General features: G+C 31.4%; 2 protein-coding genes across 3 annotated transcripts in view; one reads left to right on the top strand and one right to left on the bottom strand.

The window, feature by feature from the left end:
- Nucleotides 1-15652, top strand: part of LOC126744468 (uncharacterized) — a 29670-nt gene that overhangs the window by 11619 nt on the left and 2399 nt on the right. Inside the window, exon 1 of one of the 2 annotated variants that reach the window (XM_050451908.1) lies at nt 13054-13220. The exons of the other annotated variant lie outside the window; for it this stretch is intronic. Within the exon in view, the coding sequence (XP_050307865.1) occupies nt 13146-13220 (75 nt within the window). The 5' untranslated portion in view covers nt 13054-13145. Of the gene's footprint in view, nt 1-13053; nt 13221-15652 lie in introns of those variants that run through there. 2 annotated transcript variants of the gene reach the window in all.
- LOC126744469 (uncharacterized) lies at nt 3816-12919 on the bottom strand. The gene is made up of 4 exons (XM_050451910.1): nt 12752-12919; nt 8313-8452; nt 8031-8255; nt 3816-4111 (listed from the first exon to the last, which is right to left on the bottom strand). The coding sequence occupies exons 1-4, from the start codon at nt 12862-12864 to the stop codon at nt 3885-3887; spliced, it is 705 nt and encodes a 234-aa protein (XP_050307867.1). The 5' UTR covers nt 12865-12919; the 3' UTR covers nt 3816-3884.

The following is a 15652-nucleotide window of genomic DNA, read 5'->3' as shown; positions in this document are numbered from 1 at the left end:
AATAGTTATAACTCATAAAGAAGTAATTTGTTAAAATTTTTATAAGCACTATTGGGTAGATTGTATCCGGTACAACATCTTTACTCCTATTGATAATGATCGAAAAATTGCATGCAAGACAGATATGGAAGATTTTCCTAAAAGAACTTGTCACTAGGGAGGTCTTTAGTTTCTCGATTTGATATCTCAGTAAATGTTGGTTCTACAGGTTTTAAGGCTTCTACATAAATTAAAGTGCAACTTATTTCCTTGCTAATAAAGTTTATTTCATTATGATGGCATTAGTAGATCAAAAGATATCGACTGTAGACTCTCAAGTGGACGTTCCAAGGTCCTACTGACCTGAATCAAATTTTAAATGGTGATAACTCATGAAGAAGTAATTTGTTAAAATTTTTATAGGCAGTATTTGGTGGATTGTATCTCATACAATATTTTTACTTCCATTGATGATAAGCAAAAAATTGCTTCTAAGACAGATATGGAAGATTCTCGTAAAAAATCTTGTCACTAAGGAGGTCTTTAGTTTCTCGATCTGATATCTCAGTAAATGTTGGTTTTACAGATTTAAAAACCTCTACATAAATTAAAGTGCAACTTATTTCCTTGCAAATAAAGTTTATTTAATTATGATGGCATCAGTAGATCAAAAGATATCTACTGTAGACTCCCAAGTGGACGCTCCAAGGTCCTACTGACCCGAATCAAACTTCAAATGGTTATAACTCATGAAGAAGTAATTTGTTAAAATTTTTATAGGCACTATTGGGTAGATTGTGTTTGGTACAACATCTTTACTCCTATTGATAATGATCGAAAAATTGCATACAAGACAGATATGGGAGATTTTCCTAAAAGATCTTGTCACTAGGGAGGTCTTTAGTTTCTCGATCTGATATCTCAGTAAATATTGGTTCTACAGATTTAAAGGCCTCTACATAAATTAAAGTTCAACTCCTTTTCTTTCAAATAAAGTTTATTTCATTATGATGGCATCAGTAGATCAAAAGATATCGACTGTAGACTTCCAAGTCGACTCTCCAAGGTCCTACTGACCTGAATCAAACTTTAAATGGTTATAACTCATTAAGAAGTAATTTGTTAAAATTTTTATAGGTAGTATTGCGTAGATTGGGCCTGGTACAACAACTTTACTTCTATTGATGATAAGCAAAAAATTGCTTCTAAGACAGATATGGAAGATTCTCGTAAAAAATCTTGTCACTAGGAAGGTCTTTAGTTTCTCCATCTGATATCTCAGTAAATGTTGGTTCTACATGTTTTGAAGTCTCTACATAAATTAAAGTGCAACTTATTTCCTTGCAAATAAAGTTTATTTCATTATGATGGCATTAGTAGATCAAAAGATATCGACTGTAGACTCCCAAGTCGACGCTCCAAGGTGCTACTGACCTGAATCAAACTTTAAATGGTTATGACTCATGAAGAAGTAATTTGTTAAAATTCTTATAGGCACTATTGGGTAGATTGTGTCTGGTACAACAACTTCACTTTTATTGATGACGAGCAAAAAATTACTTCTAAGACAGATATGGAAGATTTTCGTAAAAAATCTTGTCACTAGGGAGGTCTTTAGTTTCTCGATCTGATATCTCAGTAAATGTTGGTTTTACAGATTTAAAGGCCTCTACATAAATTAAAGTGCAACTTATTTCCTTGCAAATAAAGTTTATTTCATTATGATGGCATAAGTAGATCAAAAGATATCGACTGTAGACTTCCAAGTCGACTCTCCAAGGTCCTACTGACCTGAATCAAACTTTAAATGGTTATAACTCATTAAGAAGTAATTTGTTAAAATTTTTATAGGTAGTATTGCGTAGATTGGGCCTGGTACAACAACTTTACTTCTATTGATGATAAGCAAAAAATTGCTTCTAAGACAGATATGGACGATTCTCGTAAAAAATCTTGTCACTAGGAAGGTCTTTAGTTTCTCCATCTGATATCTCAGTAAATGTTGGTTCTCCAGGTTTTGAAGTCTCTATATAAATTAAAGTGCAACTTATTTCCTTGCAAATAAAGTTTATTTCATTATGATGGCATAAGTAGATCAAAAGATATCAACTGTAGACTCCCAAGTCGACGCTCCAAGGTGCTACTGACCAGAATCAAAATTTAAATGGTCATAACTCATTAAGAAGTAATTTGTTAAACTTTTTATAGGCAGTATTGGGTAGATTGTATCTGGTACAACATCTTCACTCTTATTGATAATGATCGAAAAATTGCATCCAAGACAGATATGGAAGATTCTCGTAAAAAATCTTATCACCAGGAAGGTCTTTAGATTCTCGATCTGATATCTCAGTAAATGCTTGTTCTACAGGTTTTGAGGTCTCTACATAAATTAAAGTGCAACTTATTTCCTTGCAAATAAAGTTTATTTCATTATAATGGCGTTAGTAGATCAAAAGATATCAACTGTAGACTCCCAAGTCGACGCTCCAAGGTCCTACTGATCAGAATCAAATTTTAAATGGTCATAACTCATTAAGAAGTCACTTGTTAAAATTTTTATAGGCAGTATTGGGTAGATTGTATCTGTTATAACAACTTTACTCCTATTGATAATGATCGAAAAATTGCTTCTAAGACAGATATGGAAGATTTTCGTAAAAAATCTTGTCACTAGGGAGGTCTTTAGATTCTCGATCTGATATCTCAGTAAATGTTGGTTTTACAGATTTAAAGGCCTCTACATAAATTAAAGTGCAACTTATTTCCTTGCAAATAAAGTGTATTTCATTATGATGGCATCAGTAGATCAAACGATATCGACTGTAGACTCCCAGGTGGACGCTCCAAGGTCTTACTGACGTGACTCAAACTTTAAATGGTTATAACTCATGAAGAAAAAATTTGTTAAAATTTCTATATGCAGTATTATGTAGATTGTGTCTGGTACAACAACTTTACTCCTATTGATGATAAGCAAAAAATTACTTCTTAGACAGATATAGAAGATTCTCGTAAAAAATCTTGTCACTAGGGAGGTCTTTAGTTTCTCAATCTGATATCTCAGTAAATGTTGGTTCTACAGGTTTTGAGGTCTCTATATAAATTAAAGTGCAACTTATTTCCTTGCAAATAAAGTTTATTTAATTATGATGGCATAAGTAGATCAAAAGATATCAACTGTAGACTCCCAAGTCGACGCTCCAAGGTCCTACTGACCAGAATCAAATTTTAAATGGTTATAACTCATGAAGAAGTAATTTGTTAAATTTTTTATAGGCACTATTGGGTAGATTGTATCTGGTACAACATCTTCACTCTTATTGATAATGATCGAAAAATTGCATCCAAGACAGATATGGAAGATTTTCGTAAAATATCTTGTCACTAAGGAGGACTTCAGCTTCTCCATCTGATATCTCGGTAAATATTAAATCTACAGGTAAAAAGGTCTCTACACAAGTTAAAGTCCAAGTCATTTCCTTGCAAAAAAAGTTTATTTAATTATGATGGCATCAGTAGATCAAAAGATATCAACTGTAGACTCCTAAGGTCCTACTGACTTTTATTAAGATTGGCCACAGACCTTGATTAACTCACTTTGAACTTCTAAATCTAAGAAACTTGCAAAGGTATGGTTATGCAATAAAAAGGAAAATATTAAGAAAGGTATGTGCTTTAAATGTTATTTAAGGATTAAGTCAATAGAATATAAAGTTTTTCCAGTATTGACCTTTTTATGGAGCGGTATCCAAGAAAAATGATTGATTCTCAAAGCGATCACTCGCTTCAAGGTCACATATGTTTGCAGATGACTACATAAAAAAAAAAACAAATAACTCATTTGCTTATATATTTTATCATATAAATAATCCATCCCTTCATATATTAAATCCACATAAATTCTACCCCAAGTGAATTCCCTTTATCGGAGCATAAGTTCCAGAATTCGTATTATCAAATCCATTGGGTTTAGCATTGCCGATATTCCTACCGCCATCTGTTGGTACCGTTTGATATTCCCTGGTTGACGTTGAAGTTGACGTTGAGGTTGACGTTGAACTGACGGTGGAGCTCTGCTGGTCTTCATTCATCCCCGATCGAATGTCTATGTCTGGTAATGCTTTAGGACCTTAAACAAAGAAAAAGTTAATAAAAATGAGCAGCACAGATGACCAATAGAATTTTGATTTATAAACTTGACGTTCGCGCTTATTGTGCAACGGATGCAATATTTGATGTTTGTGTGATCGATCATGTGTTAAGGCCTCGCTATTAATTGAACGAAGAGAGAATCACTTGCAAATTCCACTTGATCTTTGAACATTTTCAATACCAAATACTCTATTTAATCAACAAAGTGATTTCATCATTATGTGACGTCTTTGGTACCAATTCAGTAGTGTAATGAGGAACTATTGGGATCTATTTTCTCTTGCAACGGCTCGCTTGATTTTGATAAGAAATCCGAAGACTTTTCAACTATAATCATGAGAAACTTGACCTCAAGCGAAGTTGATGTAGTTGAAAGAGGTAAATTGAAAGTTTGATCTATAAAACAGTTTGTAAATCTGGTTGATAACCATCAGGTCTGGAAAATGATCTGGATGGTCTGGACCACCCAACTGAAGTCTTGGAATTGTCGGCTGACCAACTGAATCACAAACACATGTTCATTGCCTGTTTGTTGAGGATATTCGCCATTTATCGGCCCATTTACTGTGAAGAAGAGAAGAAACAATCAAACGAAATCAATAATTTCTTCCAGGCATTTGACGTTCTTGAATAAGAAGAAGAAGAAGAAGAAGAAAAAGTAGAAGAAAAAGAAGAAGAAGAGAAGAAACATTCTACTCAACTGTCTGTAAGAAATCAATAATTTTTTCCAGGCATTTGACGTTCTTGAATAAGAAGAAGAAAAAGAAGAGAAGAAACATTCGACTCAACTGCCTGTAAGAAATCCATCATTTCTTCCAGGCATTTGACGTTCTTGAATAAGAAGAAGAAGAAGAAGAAGAGAAAGAAACATTCGACTCAACTGCCTGTAAGAAATCAATAATTTTTTCCAGGCATTTGAAGTTCTTGAATAAGAAGAAGAAGAAGAAGAAGAAGAAAAAGAAGAAGAAGAAGAAAAAGAAGTAGAAGAAGAAAAGAAACATTCTACTCAACTACCTGTAAGAAATCAATAATTTCTTCCAGGCATTTGACGTTCTTGAATAAGAAGAAGAAGAAGAAAAAGAAGAAGAAGAAGAGAAGAAACATTCGACTCAAGTGCCTGTAAGCAATCAATAATTTCTTCCAGGCATTTGACGTTCTTGAATAAGAAGAAGAAAAAGAAGAAGAAGAAGAAGAAGAAGAAAAGAAACATTTGACTCAACTGCCTGTAAGAAATCAATAATTTCTTCCAGGCATTTGACGTTCTTGAATAAGAAGAAGAAGAAGAAGAAGAAGAAGAAGAAGAAGAAGAAGAAGAAGAAGAAAAAGAAGAAAAAGAAGAAGAAGAGAAGAAACATTCTACTCAACTGCCTGTAAGAAATCAATAATTTCTTCCAGGCATTTGAAGTTCTTGAATAAGAAGAAGAAGAAGAAGAAGAAGAAGAAAAAGAAGTAGAAGAAGAAAAGAAACATTCTACTCAACTACCTGTAAGAAATCGATAATTTCTTCCAGGCATTTGACGTTCTTGAATAAGAAGAAGAAGAAGAAAAAGAAGAAGAAGAGAAGAAACGTTCTACTCAACTGCCTGTAAGAAATCAATAATTTCTTCCAGGCATTTGACGTTCTTGATCAAGAAGAAGAAGAAGAAGAGAAGAAGAAACATTCGACTCAAGTGCCTGTAAGAAATCAATAATTTCTTCCAGGCATTTGATGTTCTTGAATAAGAAGAAGAAGAAGAGAAGAAACTTTCGACTCAAATGCCTGTAAGAAAACAATAATTTATTCCAGGCATTTCACGTTCTTGAATAAGAAGAAAAAGAAGAAAAAGCAGAAGAGAAGAAACATTCTACTCAACTACCTGTAAGAAATCAATAATTTCTTCCAGGCATTGGACGTTTTTGAATAAGAAGAAGATGAAGAAAAAGAAGAAGAAGAAGAAGAAAAGAAACATTCGACTCATCTGCCTGTAAGAAATCAATAATTTCTTCCAGGCATTTGACGTTCTTGAATAAGAAGAAGAAGAAGAAGAAAAAGAAGAAGAAGAGAAGAAACATTCTACTCAACTGCCTGTAAGAAATCAATAATTTCTTCCAGGCATTTGACGTTCTTGAATAAGAAGAAGAAGAAGAAGAAAAAGAAGAAGAAGAGAAGAAACATTCTACTCAACTGCCTGTAAGAAATCAATAATTTCTTCCAGGCATTTGACGTTCTTGAATAAGAAGAAGAAGAAGATAAGAAACATTCGACTCAACTGCCTGTAAGAAATCAACAGTTTCGTCCAGGCATTTGACGTTCTTGAATAAGAAGAAGAAGAAGAAGAAGAAGAAGAAAAAGAAGAAGAAGAGGAAAAAGAAGAAGAAGAAGAAGAAGAAGAAGAAGAAGAGAAAAAACATTCGATTCAACTGCCTGTAAGAAATCAATAATTTCTTCCAGGCATTTGACGTTCTTGAATAAGAAAAAGAAGAAGAAGAAAAAGAAGAAGAAGAAGAGAAGAAACATTCGACTCAAGTGCCTGTAAGAAATCAATAATTTCTTTCAGGCATTTGACGTTCTTAAATAAGAAGAAGAAGAAGAAAAAAAAGAAGTAAAAGAAGAAAAGAAACATTCTACTCAACTACCTGTAAGAAATCAATAATTTCTTCCAGGCATTTGACGTTCTTGAATAAGAAGAAGAAGAAGAAGAAAAAGAAGAAGAAGAGAAGAAACATTCTACTCAACTGCCTGTAAGAAATCAATAATTTCTTCCAGGCATTTGACGTTCTTGAATAAGAAGAAGAAGAAGAAGAAAAAGAAGAAGAAGAGAAGAAACATTCTACTCAACTGCCTGTAAGAAATCAATAATTTCTTCCAGGCATTTGACGTTCTTGAATAAGAAGAAGAAGAAGATAAGAAACATTCGACTCAACTGCCTGTAAGAAATCAACAGTTTCGTCCAGGCATTTGACGTTCTTGAATAAGAAGAAGAAGAAGAAGAAGAAGAAGAAAAAGAAGAAGAAGAGGAAAAAGAAGAAGAAGAAGAAGAAGAAGAGAAAAAACATTCGATTCAACTGCCTGTAAGAAATCAATAATTTCTTCCAGGCATTTGACGTTCTTGAATAAGAAAAAGAAGAAGAAGAAAAAGAAGAAGAAGAAGAGAAGAAACATTCGACTCAAGTGCCTGTAAGAAATCAATAATTTCTTTCAGGCATTTGACGTTCTTAAATAAGAAGAAGAAGAAGAAAAAAAAGAAGTAAAAGAAGAAAAGAAACATTCTACTCAACTACCTGTAAGAAATCAATAATTTCTTCCAGGCATTTGACGTTCTTGAATAAGAAGAAGAAAAAGAAGAAGAAGAAGAAGAAGAAAAGAAACATTTGACTCAACTGCCTGTAAGAAATCAATAATTTCTTCCAGGCATTTGACGTTCTTAAATAAGAAGAAGAAGAAGAAAAAAAAGAAGTAGAAGAAGAAAAGAAACATTTGACTCAATTTCCTGTAAGAAATCCAGAGATTCAGACAAAAGAAGAAGAAGAAAAAAGAGAAGAAGGTCTGACATGACCTCAGTTTGACATTGGAATCCATAGACCATCTCTCTTAGTCATGAAGATCTTTGTTGAGAATATCGAGGAGTAACTAACTAACTAACAAAAAAAGACAAAGCAAAATGAAAGAATCTTTCAAAAAAAACTCCTACTAAAAGCCCAAAAGGAAAAGGAGATACAGAAGTGGAAGAAAATGACGATGAAGAAGAAGAAAGAGGACATTAAGAGGGCAAGAAAAGAAAAACAATTATGTTAAGTAAAATAGATGATTTATAAAATCTGGTTGGTATCCAATAACTCTGGAAAATGACCTGAAGAACCCAACTCAACTCTTGGAATTGCAGACTGACCAACGGAACCAAACGCACTTTCATTACCTGTTTCCTGAGGATATTCTCCATAATTCGGCCCGTTTACTGCACCATTTTCATTGTAATGAAGAAGTACTGTAGGATCAGACGAACTTGCTTGACCACCATTTTGATTATAATTCAGTAACGGATCCGGAGAACTTTCAGGATATCCGGTCTCTTCAAGCTGATTATCTCTGGGTCCATAGGAGTGCCCGTTCAGGTATTGAGGTCTCTGAGGTAAACTTGAACCTAAAAAGATAATTTTCTGATGTTGAAATTTAACAGTGATCAACAGTGTTTAGGTACCTCCTTGGTGCAGTTGGTTCTCCGATTGTCCAATTGGTTGATCCAGGTTTTGGTACGTTATCGGATCAACTGGTTCGCAAGGATCCCCGTGTCTGTGCTCGTGTTGGATGATTTTTGATCCGATTTTATGGACTCCACATCTGGAATTTCACTTGTATTATTACACAATCAATTGAGTTTATTGAGAGTTGATCTATCGTCAGTTAAATTGATTCTAATTGGGACAGTTGCTGTTCTTTAGTAAGCAGTCTTTGGTATAAGATTCTTGATCAGCAGATGAAAAAGAGGAGGAAAAAGAAGATGAAGATTCTATTATCAGTTGTATTGATTCTAATTGAGATAGTTAATGTTCTTTGGTAGATACGGTAAAAGATTGTGGCACAGTAGATCCCTTGATCTCATTCTTCTCTTCATCCTCTAAGGAGCGGAAGAAGAATGAGAAGAAGTAGATTCTATCATCAGTTGTATTGGTTCTATTTGAGAGTGATATTTGGTCTTGATAAATATGGCTCAGGATTGTTGACTTGAGTAAGAAAAAGAAAGAAAAGAAGAGGAAAAGAAACGTTTGGATCAACTGCTTGTAAGAAATCAATAATTTATTCCAGGCATCTGACCTCCTTAAAGAAGAAGAAGAAGGGGGAGAAGAAAAAGAAGCAGAAGAAAGAGAAGAAGAAAAAACGTTTGACTCAACCGACTGTAAGAAATCAATAATTTTTTCTAGGTATTTGAGTCTTTAAAAAGAAGAAGAGAAGAAACATTTGACTCGACTGTCTAAAAAACAAGAAGAAGAAAAAGAAGAAGAAGAAAAAGAAGAAGAAGAAAAAGAAAAAGAAGAAGAGAAGAAATTTTTGATTCAACTACCAGTAAGAAATCAGTATTTTCTTTCAGGCACTTGACGTCCTTAAAGAAGAAGTAAAAAAACAAGAAGCAGAAGTAGAAGAACAGGAAAAAGAAAAAGAAAAATAAGAAGAAGAAGAAGAAGAAGAAGAAGAGAAGAAACATTCTACTGCGTGTAAGAAATCAATAATTTCTTCCAGGCATTTGACGTTCTTAAGGAAGAAGTAGAAGAACAAGAAAAAAAAAAGGAGAAGAAGAAGAGAAGAAACCTTTGATTCAACTACCAGTAAGAAATCAATATTTTCTTTCAGGCATTTGACGTCTTTAAAGAAGAAGAGAAAGAATCATTTGACTTAACTGCCTGTAAGAAATCAATATTTTCTTCCAGGCACTTGACGTCCTTAAAGAAGAAGTAAAAAACAAGAAGAAGAAAAAGAAAAAGAAGTAGAAGAAGAAGAAGAAAAAGAAAAAGAAGTAGAAGAAGAAGAAGAAAAAGAAAAAAAAAAGAAAAAGAAAAAGAAGAAGAAGAAGAGAAGAAACGTTTGATTCAACTACCTGTAAGAAATCGATAATTTCTTTTAGGCATTTGACGTCCTTAAAGAAGAAGTAGAAGAACAAAAAAAAGAAAAAGAAAAAGAAAAAGAAGAAGAAAAAGAAGAAGAAGAAGAAGAAGAAGAAGAAGAAGAAGAGAAGAAACCTTCGATTCTACTGCCTGTAAGAAATCAATAATTTCTTCCAGGCATTTGACGTCCTTAAGGAAGGAGTAGAAGAACAAGAAGAAGAAAAAGAAAAAGAAGAGAAGAAGAAGAAGAAGAAGAGAAGAAACGTTTGATTCAACTGCCTATAAGAAATCAATAATTTCTTCTAGACATTTTACGTCCTCAAAGAAGAAGTAAAAGAACCAGAAGTAAAAAAAGAAGAAGAAGAAGAAAAAGAAGTAGAAGAGAAGAAACCTTTGATTCAACTGCCAGTAAGAAATCAATAATTTCTTCCAGGAATTTGAAATATTTGAAGAAGAAGAAAAAAACAAAGACAAAGACCAAGAAAAAGAAAAAGAAAATATAAAAAAACAGGAGAAAAATGAAAAAGTAGAAGAAGAAAAAAAAGAAAAGAAAAAATAAATAAAGACAGAGAAAAGGTCGAAAAGATATTTAAAAAAATTATGAAGAAAATCAAAAAGGAAATTTAAGAAAAATCTTTTTTCAAGTTTAAAAATCAGAACGAACGAGTCTTCCTAAGAAATTAATAAGAGAAGGAGAAGGAGAAGGAAAAAAGAAGAAGAAGAAGAAGAAGAAGAAGAAGAAGAAGAAGAAGAAGAGAAGAAACGTTTTATTCAACAGCCTGTAAGAAATCAATACTTTCTTCTAGACATTTGACGTCTTTAAAAAAGAAGTAGAAGAACAAGAAGAAGAAAAAGGAGAAGAAGAAGAAGAAGAAGAAGAAAAAGAAGAAGAAGTGAAGAAATCTTTGATTCAACTGCCTGTAAGAAATCAATACTTTCTTCTAGACATTTGACGTCTTTAAAAAAGAAGTAGAAGAACAAGAAGAAGAAAAAGGAGGAGAAGAAGAAGAAGAAGAAGAAGAAGAAGAAGAAAAAGAAGAAGAAGAGAAGAAACCTTTGATTCAACTGCCTGTAAGAAATCAATAATTTTTTCCAGGCATTTGAAGTATTTAAAGAAGAAGAAAAAAGCAAAGACAAAGACCAGGAAAAAGAAAAAGAAAATATAAAAAAACAGGAGAAAAAGGAAAAAGTAGAAGAAGAAAAAAAAGAAAAGAAAGAATAAATAAAGACAGAGAAAAGGTCGAAAAGATATTTTCCTTAGAGTATACATTTGACGTCCTTAAAGAAGAAGTAGAAGAACCAGAAGAAGAAGAAGAAGAAGAAGAAAAAGAAGAAGAAAAGGAAGAAGAAGAAGAAGAAGAAAAAGAAGAAGAAGAAAAAAGTAAAAGTTTGATTCAACTGCCTGTAAGAAATCAATATTTTTTCCAGGCAGTTGATGTCCTTAAAGAAGAAGAATAAGAAGGAGTACAAGAAGAAAAAGAAGAAGAAGAAAAAAGTAAAAGTTTGATTCAACTGCCTGTAAGAAATCAATTATTTCTTCCAGGCAATTGAAGTATTTCAGGAAGAAGAAAGAAACAAAGACAAGGACCAAGAAAAAGAAAAAGAAAATTTAAAAAAACAGGAGGAAGAGGAAAAAGTAGACGAAGAAAAAAAAGAAATGAAAGAATAAAAAAAAATGAAAAAATAAAAAAAGACAGAGGAAAGGACAAAAAATATTTTCCTAATGGTATACATTTAACTAACAATTATGTTCGATAAAAAAAAAATTATGAAGAAAATGAAAAAGAAAATAAAAAAAAAAAATTTTTCAATTTTAAAATCAGAAAGAACGAGACAGAAGGAGAAAGAGAGAGAAAAATATGTTCGTTGAAAGAGATTAAATAAAAAAAAATAAATAAAAATTAAAACTACAAAGAAAGAGCCTTTTTAATAAATGAGTACTAAAAGCCAAGCTACCTGTAAGGAAACAATAACTTCTTTCAGGCATTTGACGCCTTTATAAAGAAGAAAAAGAAGAAGAGGCTTTGGCTCAACTGCCTGTAATTAATCAATAATTTCTTCTAGGCATTTGACGTCCTTAAAAAGAAGAAGAAGAAGAAGAAGATTCTATCATTAGTTGTACTGGTTCTAATTGAGAAAGTTTATGTTTCTCTTCCTCTTCCTCTTACTCTTCATCCAAGCTCTTCAACGTCACTATCATCATCATCAACTTCCGAGTCAAAGAGAGATGTGGATGTCAAACTGAGGTCATACTAGAACCTCCATTGAAATTGGAGAAGCGGTGATGTAATATTGTATATATTACAATACATATACCAAATACAACATACATATTCCATTCACACCACAGAGATAAATAGGCAGGGATTTCTTGAAAAAAACTATTGATTTCTTATAGGCAGTTGAGACAAACGCTTATTGTCCTCTTCTTTTTCTTCTTCTTCATTTTCTCCCTTTCCTTCTTCTGTTTCTTCAAAAACGTCAAAAGTCTGTAAGAAATTATTGACTTCCTACGAAAGAGACTTTTTAAGGAACTAGAACTAGAAGCCAAAGGAGAAGAAGATAAAGAAGAGAAAGAAGAAGAAGAAGACGAAAAAGAGGAAGAAGATGAGATAAAGACAAAGGAAAGAGCGAAAGGACGTTTTGCTCAGGCTATACATTTGGTAAACAAATATGTTTGTTGAAAAAAGAGTTGAAGGAGAAGTAGAGTTTTTGTTTCAAAATTAAAGATGATTTATAAATAAATAAATTTAAAAAATATTACACGAATATTTGAAAAAACAATCCAATTTAAAAAAAATTGTTTAAATAGTAATATAAATATTAAAAAAATATATATATAAAAAAATGAAAATTTAAGGAAGATGAAATTAAGGACTATGTTCAAGTTTAAAGCATCGAAAAAAATTAAATAAAAAAAAAATGAAAACTAACATTTAAACTGTAAAAAACGTTGACAAAACACTATAATACATTCGATAAAAAAAGCTGAACTAAAAACAATAAACAAACCTAAAACAAACATTTAAAACCGACTAACCTGGTCTTCTGAATACCACTCTTAAGTGCATTCAACAGTATAAGCGTCGAAGAAACATTTTGAAAAATTATAAAAAAAACTATAAAAAAAACACAAAAATTCCGATTCAACATTATAGCAGCCAAACGACTGATGACCCGCTAACGAATATTTTAATTTGCCAATAACCGTCGATGATAACATTATCAAAAAAATTATTAATATATACTAAAAATAACATTTATATTATGTTAACATATAAGAAATTCCTGGAAGTAGTTTACTATTGACCCCGCTGACCACTTCATATACTATCAGTGGGTTTTTTCAATAGAAAATCAGGTCATCGAGTAGAATAATAATATGCAGACATTCTTAGAATTGATTCATTAAGCAGTTGTTAAAGCAATAGAAAATGTATTTATTGATCTTATTGATTTCTGGTTGTTTTAAGGTTGGACTTGGCCAGTATTATGGATTTTCTGGACAAGTAAGTATAGGGCAAGAAATTGACTATTTTTAATTGATATTTTAATTAAGAAACTTCTAAAAAAATATTCAAGCAATATCAACTTAGAAAGGATTTTTGAACATATCTGGACTCTGTCTTGCTAAGAACTGTTGTGGCTGTCCTTTATTGTTTTAATGAAGAAGAGAGAAACGGAAAGTCGAGTGGATGATGGTTTTTTTAAGCCAAATTTACAGTCTAACCTCACTTTTATTGATTTTTCTTGATGTCATGTCCAAGTATCCAAGAAATTATTAATTATTATCAAACTCTTCAATTTTTCATGAAGAAAAAATATCACTGCAAAGATTATTATTATTATTAATATTTTTAATATTATCAAATATAGACCCATAGAAGCACTGTCAAGATAAATAAATATCCCTAATAATATGATAAACAATAAAAAAAATAACAATCACTGTTATCATGATTTAACATGTTAAGGTAAATAAACGAATTAATTTACTACTTACTGGTCATTAAACGATAAAAATCATTGCAGAAATTACCAGTAAAAAAATAAAAATCACTGAAGTGATAAATAGTTATTAGATAAAATACAGGTTAATAAAACTAAAAAAATCACTAAAAAGATAAATGTTTATCGCACAACAATTAATGCTGCTGATAAAGCATTAAAAAAAAATAATTTTACTAGCGTCTGGTCGTTGAAACTTAAAAATCACTGCTGAGATAAATCGTTCATCAATTGCAGACCCATAAGCGTAAAAACACTGTTAGGATAAAATATATGAAACTCATGCAAAAATTAGGCTTAAAAATATTTATGGGAAATCACTGTCGAGATAAATAAATGAACGTTAATAGTTTTTCTTGATTATCACCACGGGAAAAGTCTGGTATTTTGGAAAATCTTGTTTGGACTGGTTTGGAACTTAAGCAATATTTTGGGAATATTCTTTTCTTAATACTATGCTTTTTGTTTCATAAAAATATTCCCAATAGTTTTTTAAATATTCCAATTTAAAGTGACTGTTCACCTTGAAAATTAATAATTTTTCTTGGTCATCGCCACAAAAAAAGTCGGATATTCTGAAAAATGTTACTTGGACTGGTTTAAACCTGTAATATTATTTGGTGAATATTCTTTTCTTAATACAACGCTTTTTGTTTCATGAGAATATTCCCAGTAGTTTTTCAAATATTCGGCTTTAAAGTGACTACTCACCTTGAAAATTAATAATTTTTCTTGGTCATCACCACAGAAAAAGTCGGATATTCTGAAAAATGTTACTTGGACTGGTTTAAACCTTTAATATTTTTTTAAGAATATTCTTTTTTACATATAATGCTGTTTGTTTCATGAGAATATTCCCAGTAGTTTTTCAAACATTCGACTTTAAATTGACTACTCACCTTGAAAATTAATAATTTTTCTTGGTCATCACCACAGAAAAAGTCGCATATTCTGAAAAATGTTACTTGGGCTGGTTTAAACCTTCAATATTTTTTTAAGAATATTCTTTTTTACATATAATGTTGTTTGTTTCACGAGAATATTCTTAGTAGTTTTCCCCATATTCGACTTTAAAGTGACTACTCACCTTGAAAAAATTAATTATTTTTCTTGGTCATCACCACAGAAAAAGTCGGATATTCTGAAAAATCTTACTTGGACTGGTTTAAACCTTCAATATTTTTTTAAGAATATTCTTTTTTACATATAATGTTGTTTTTTTCACGAGAATATTCTTAGTAGTTTTCCACATATTCGGCTTTAAAGTGACTGCTCACCTTGAAAATTTATAAATTTTCTTGGTCATCACCACAGAAAAAATCGGATATTCTAAAACATGTTACTTGGACTGGTTTAAACCTTAAATAATATTTAAAGAACATTCTTTCCATAATACAATGCTGTTTACTTCATGAGAATATTCCCAGTAGTTTTTTAGATATTGGCGTGTAAAGTGACTGCTCACCTTGAAAATTAATTATTTTTCTTGGTCATCACCACAGAAAATGTCGGATATTCTGAAGAATATTCTTTTCTTAATACAACGTTTTTTATTTTACTAGAATATTTTTAGTTGTTTTCCAGATATTCGTCTTTAAAGTAACTACTGCTAACCTTGAAAATTAATAATTTTTCTTGGTGATCACCACAGAAAAAGTCGGATATTCTGAAAAATGTTTCTTGGATTGGTTTAAACCTTAAATATTTTTCAAAGAACATTCCTTCCTAAATATAATACTGTTTGTTTAATGAGAATATTCCTAGTAGTTTTCTAGATATTTGCATGTAAAGTGCCTACTCACCTTGAAAATGAAAATTTTTTCTTGGTCATCACCACAGAAAAAGTCGGATATTCTGAAAAATGTTACTTGGACTGGTTTAAACCATTAATATTTTTTTAAGAATATTCTTTTTTACATATAATGCTGTTTGT

Source organism: Anthonomus grandis, chromosome 14, assembly GCF_022605725.1.
Source record: "Anthonomus grandis grandis chromosome 14, icAntGran1.3, whole genome shotgun sequence".
Lineage (NCBI taxonomy): Eukaryota > Metazoa > Arthropoda > Insecta > Coleoptera > Curculionidae > Anthonomus > Anthonomus grandis.
The sequence above is the reverse complement of the archived record's forward strand: the minus strand, read 5'-3'. Positions and strand labels throughout refer to the sequence as shown.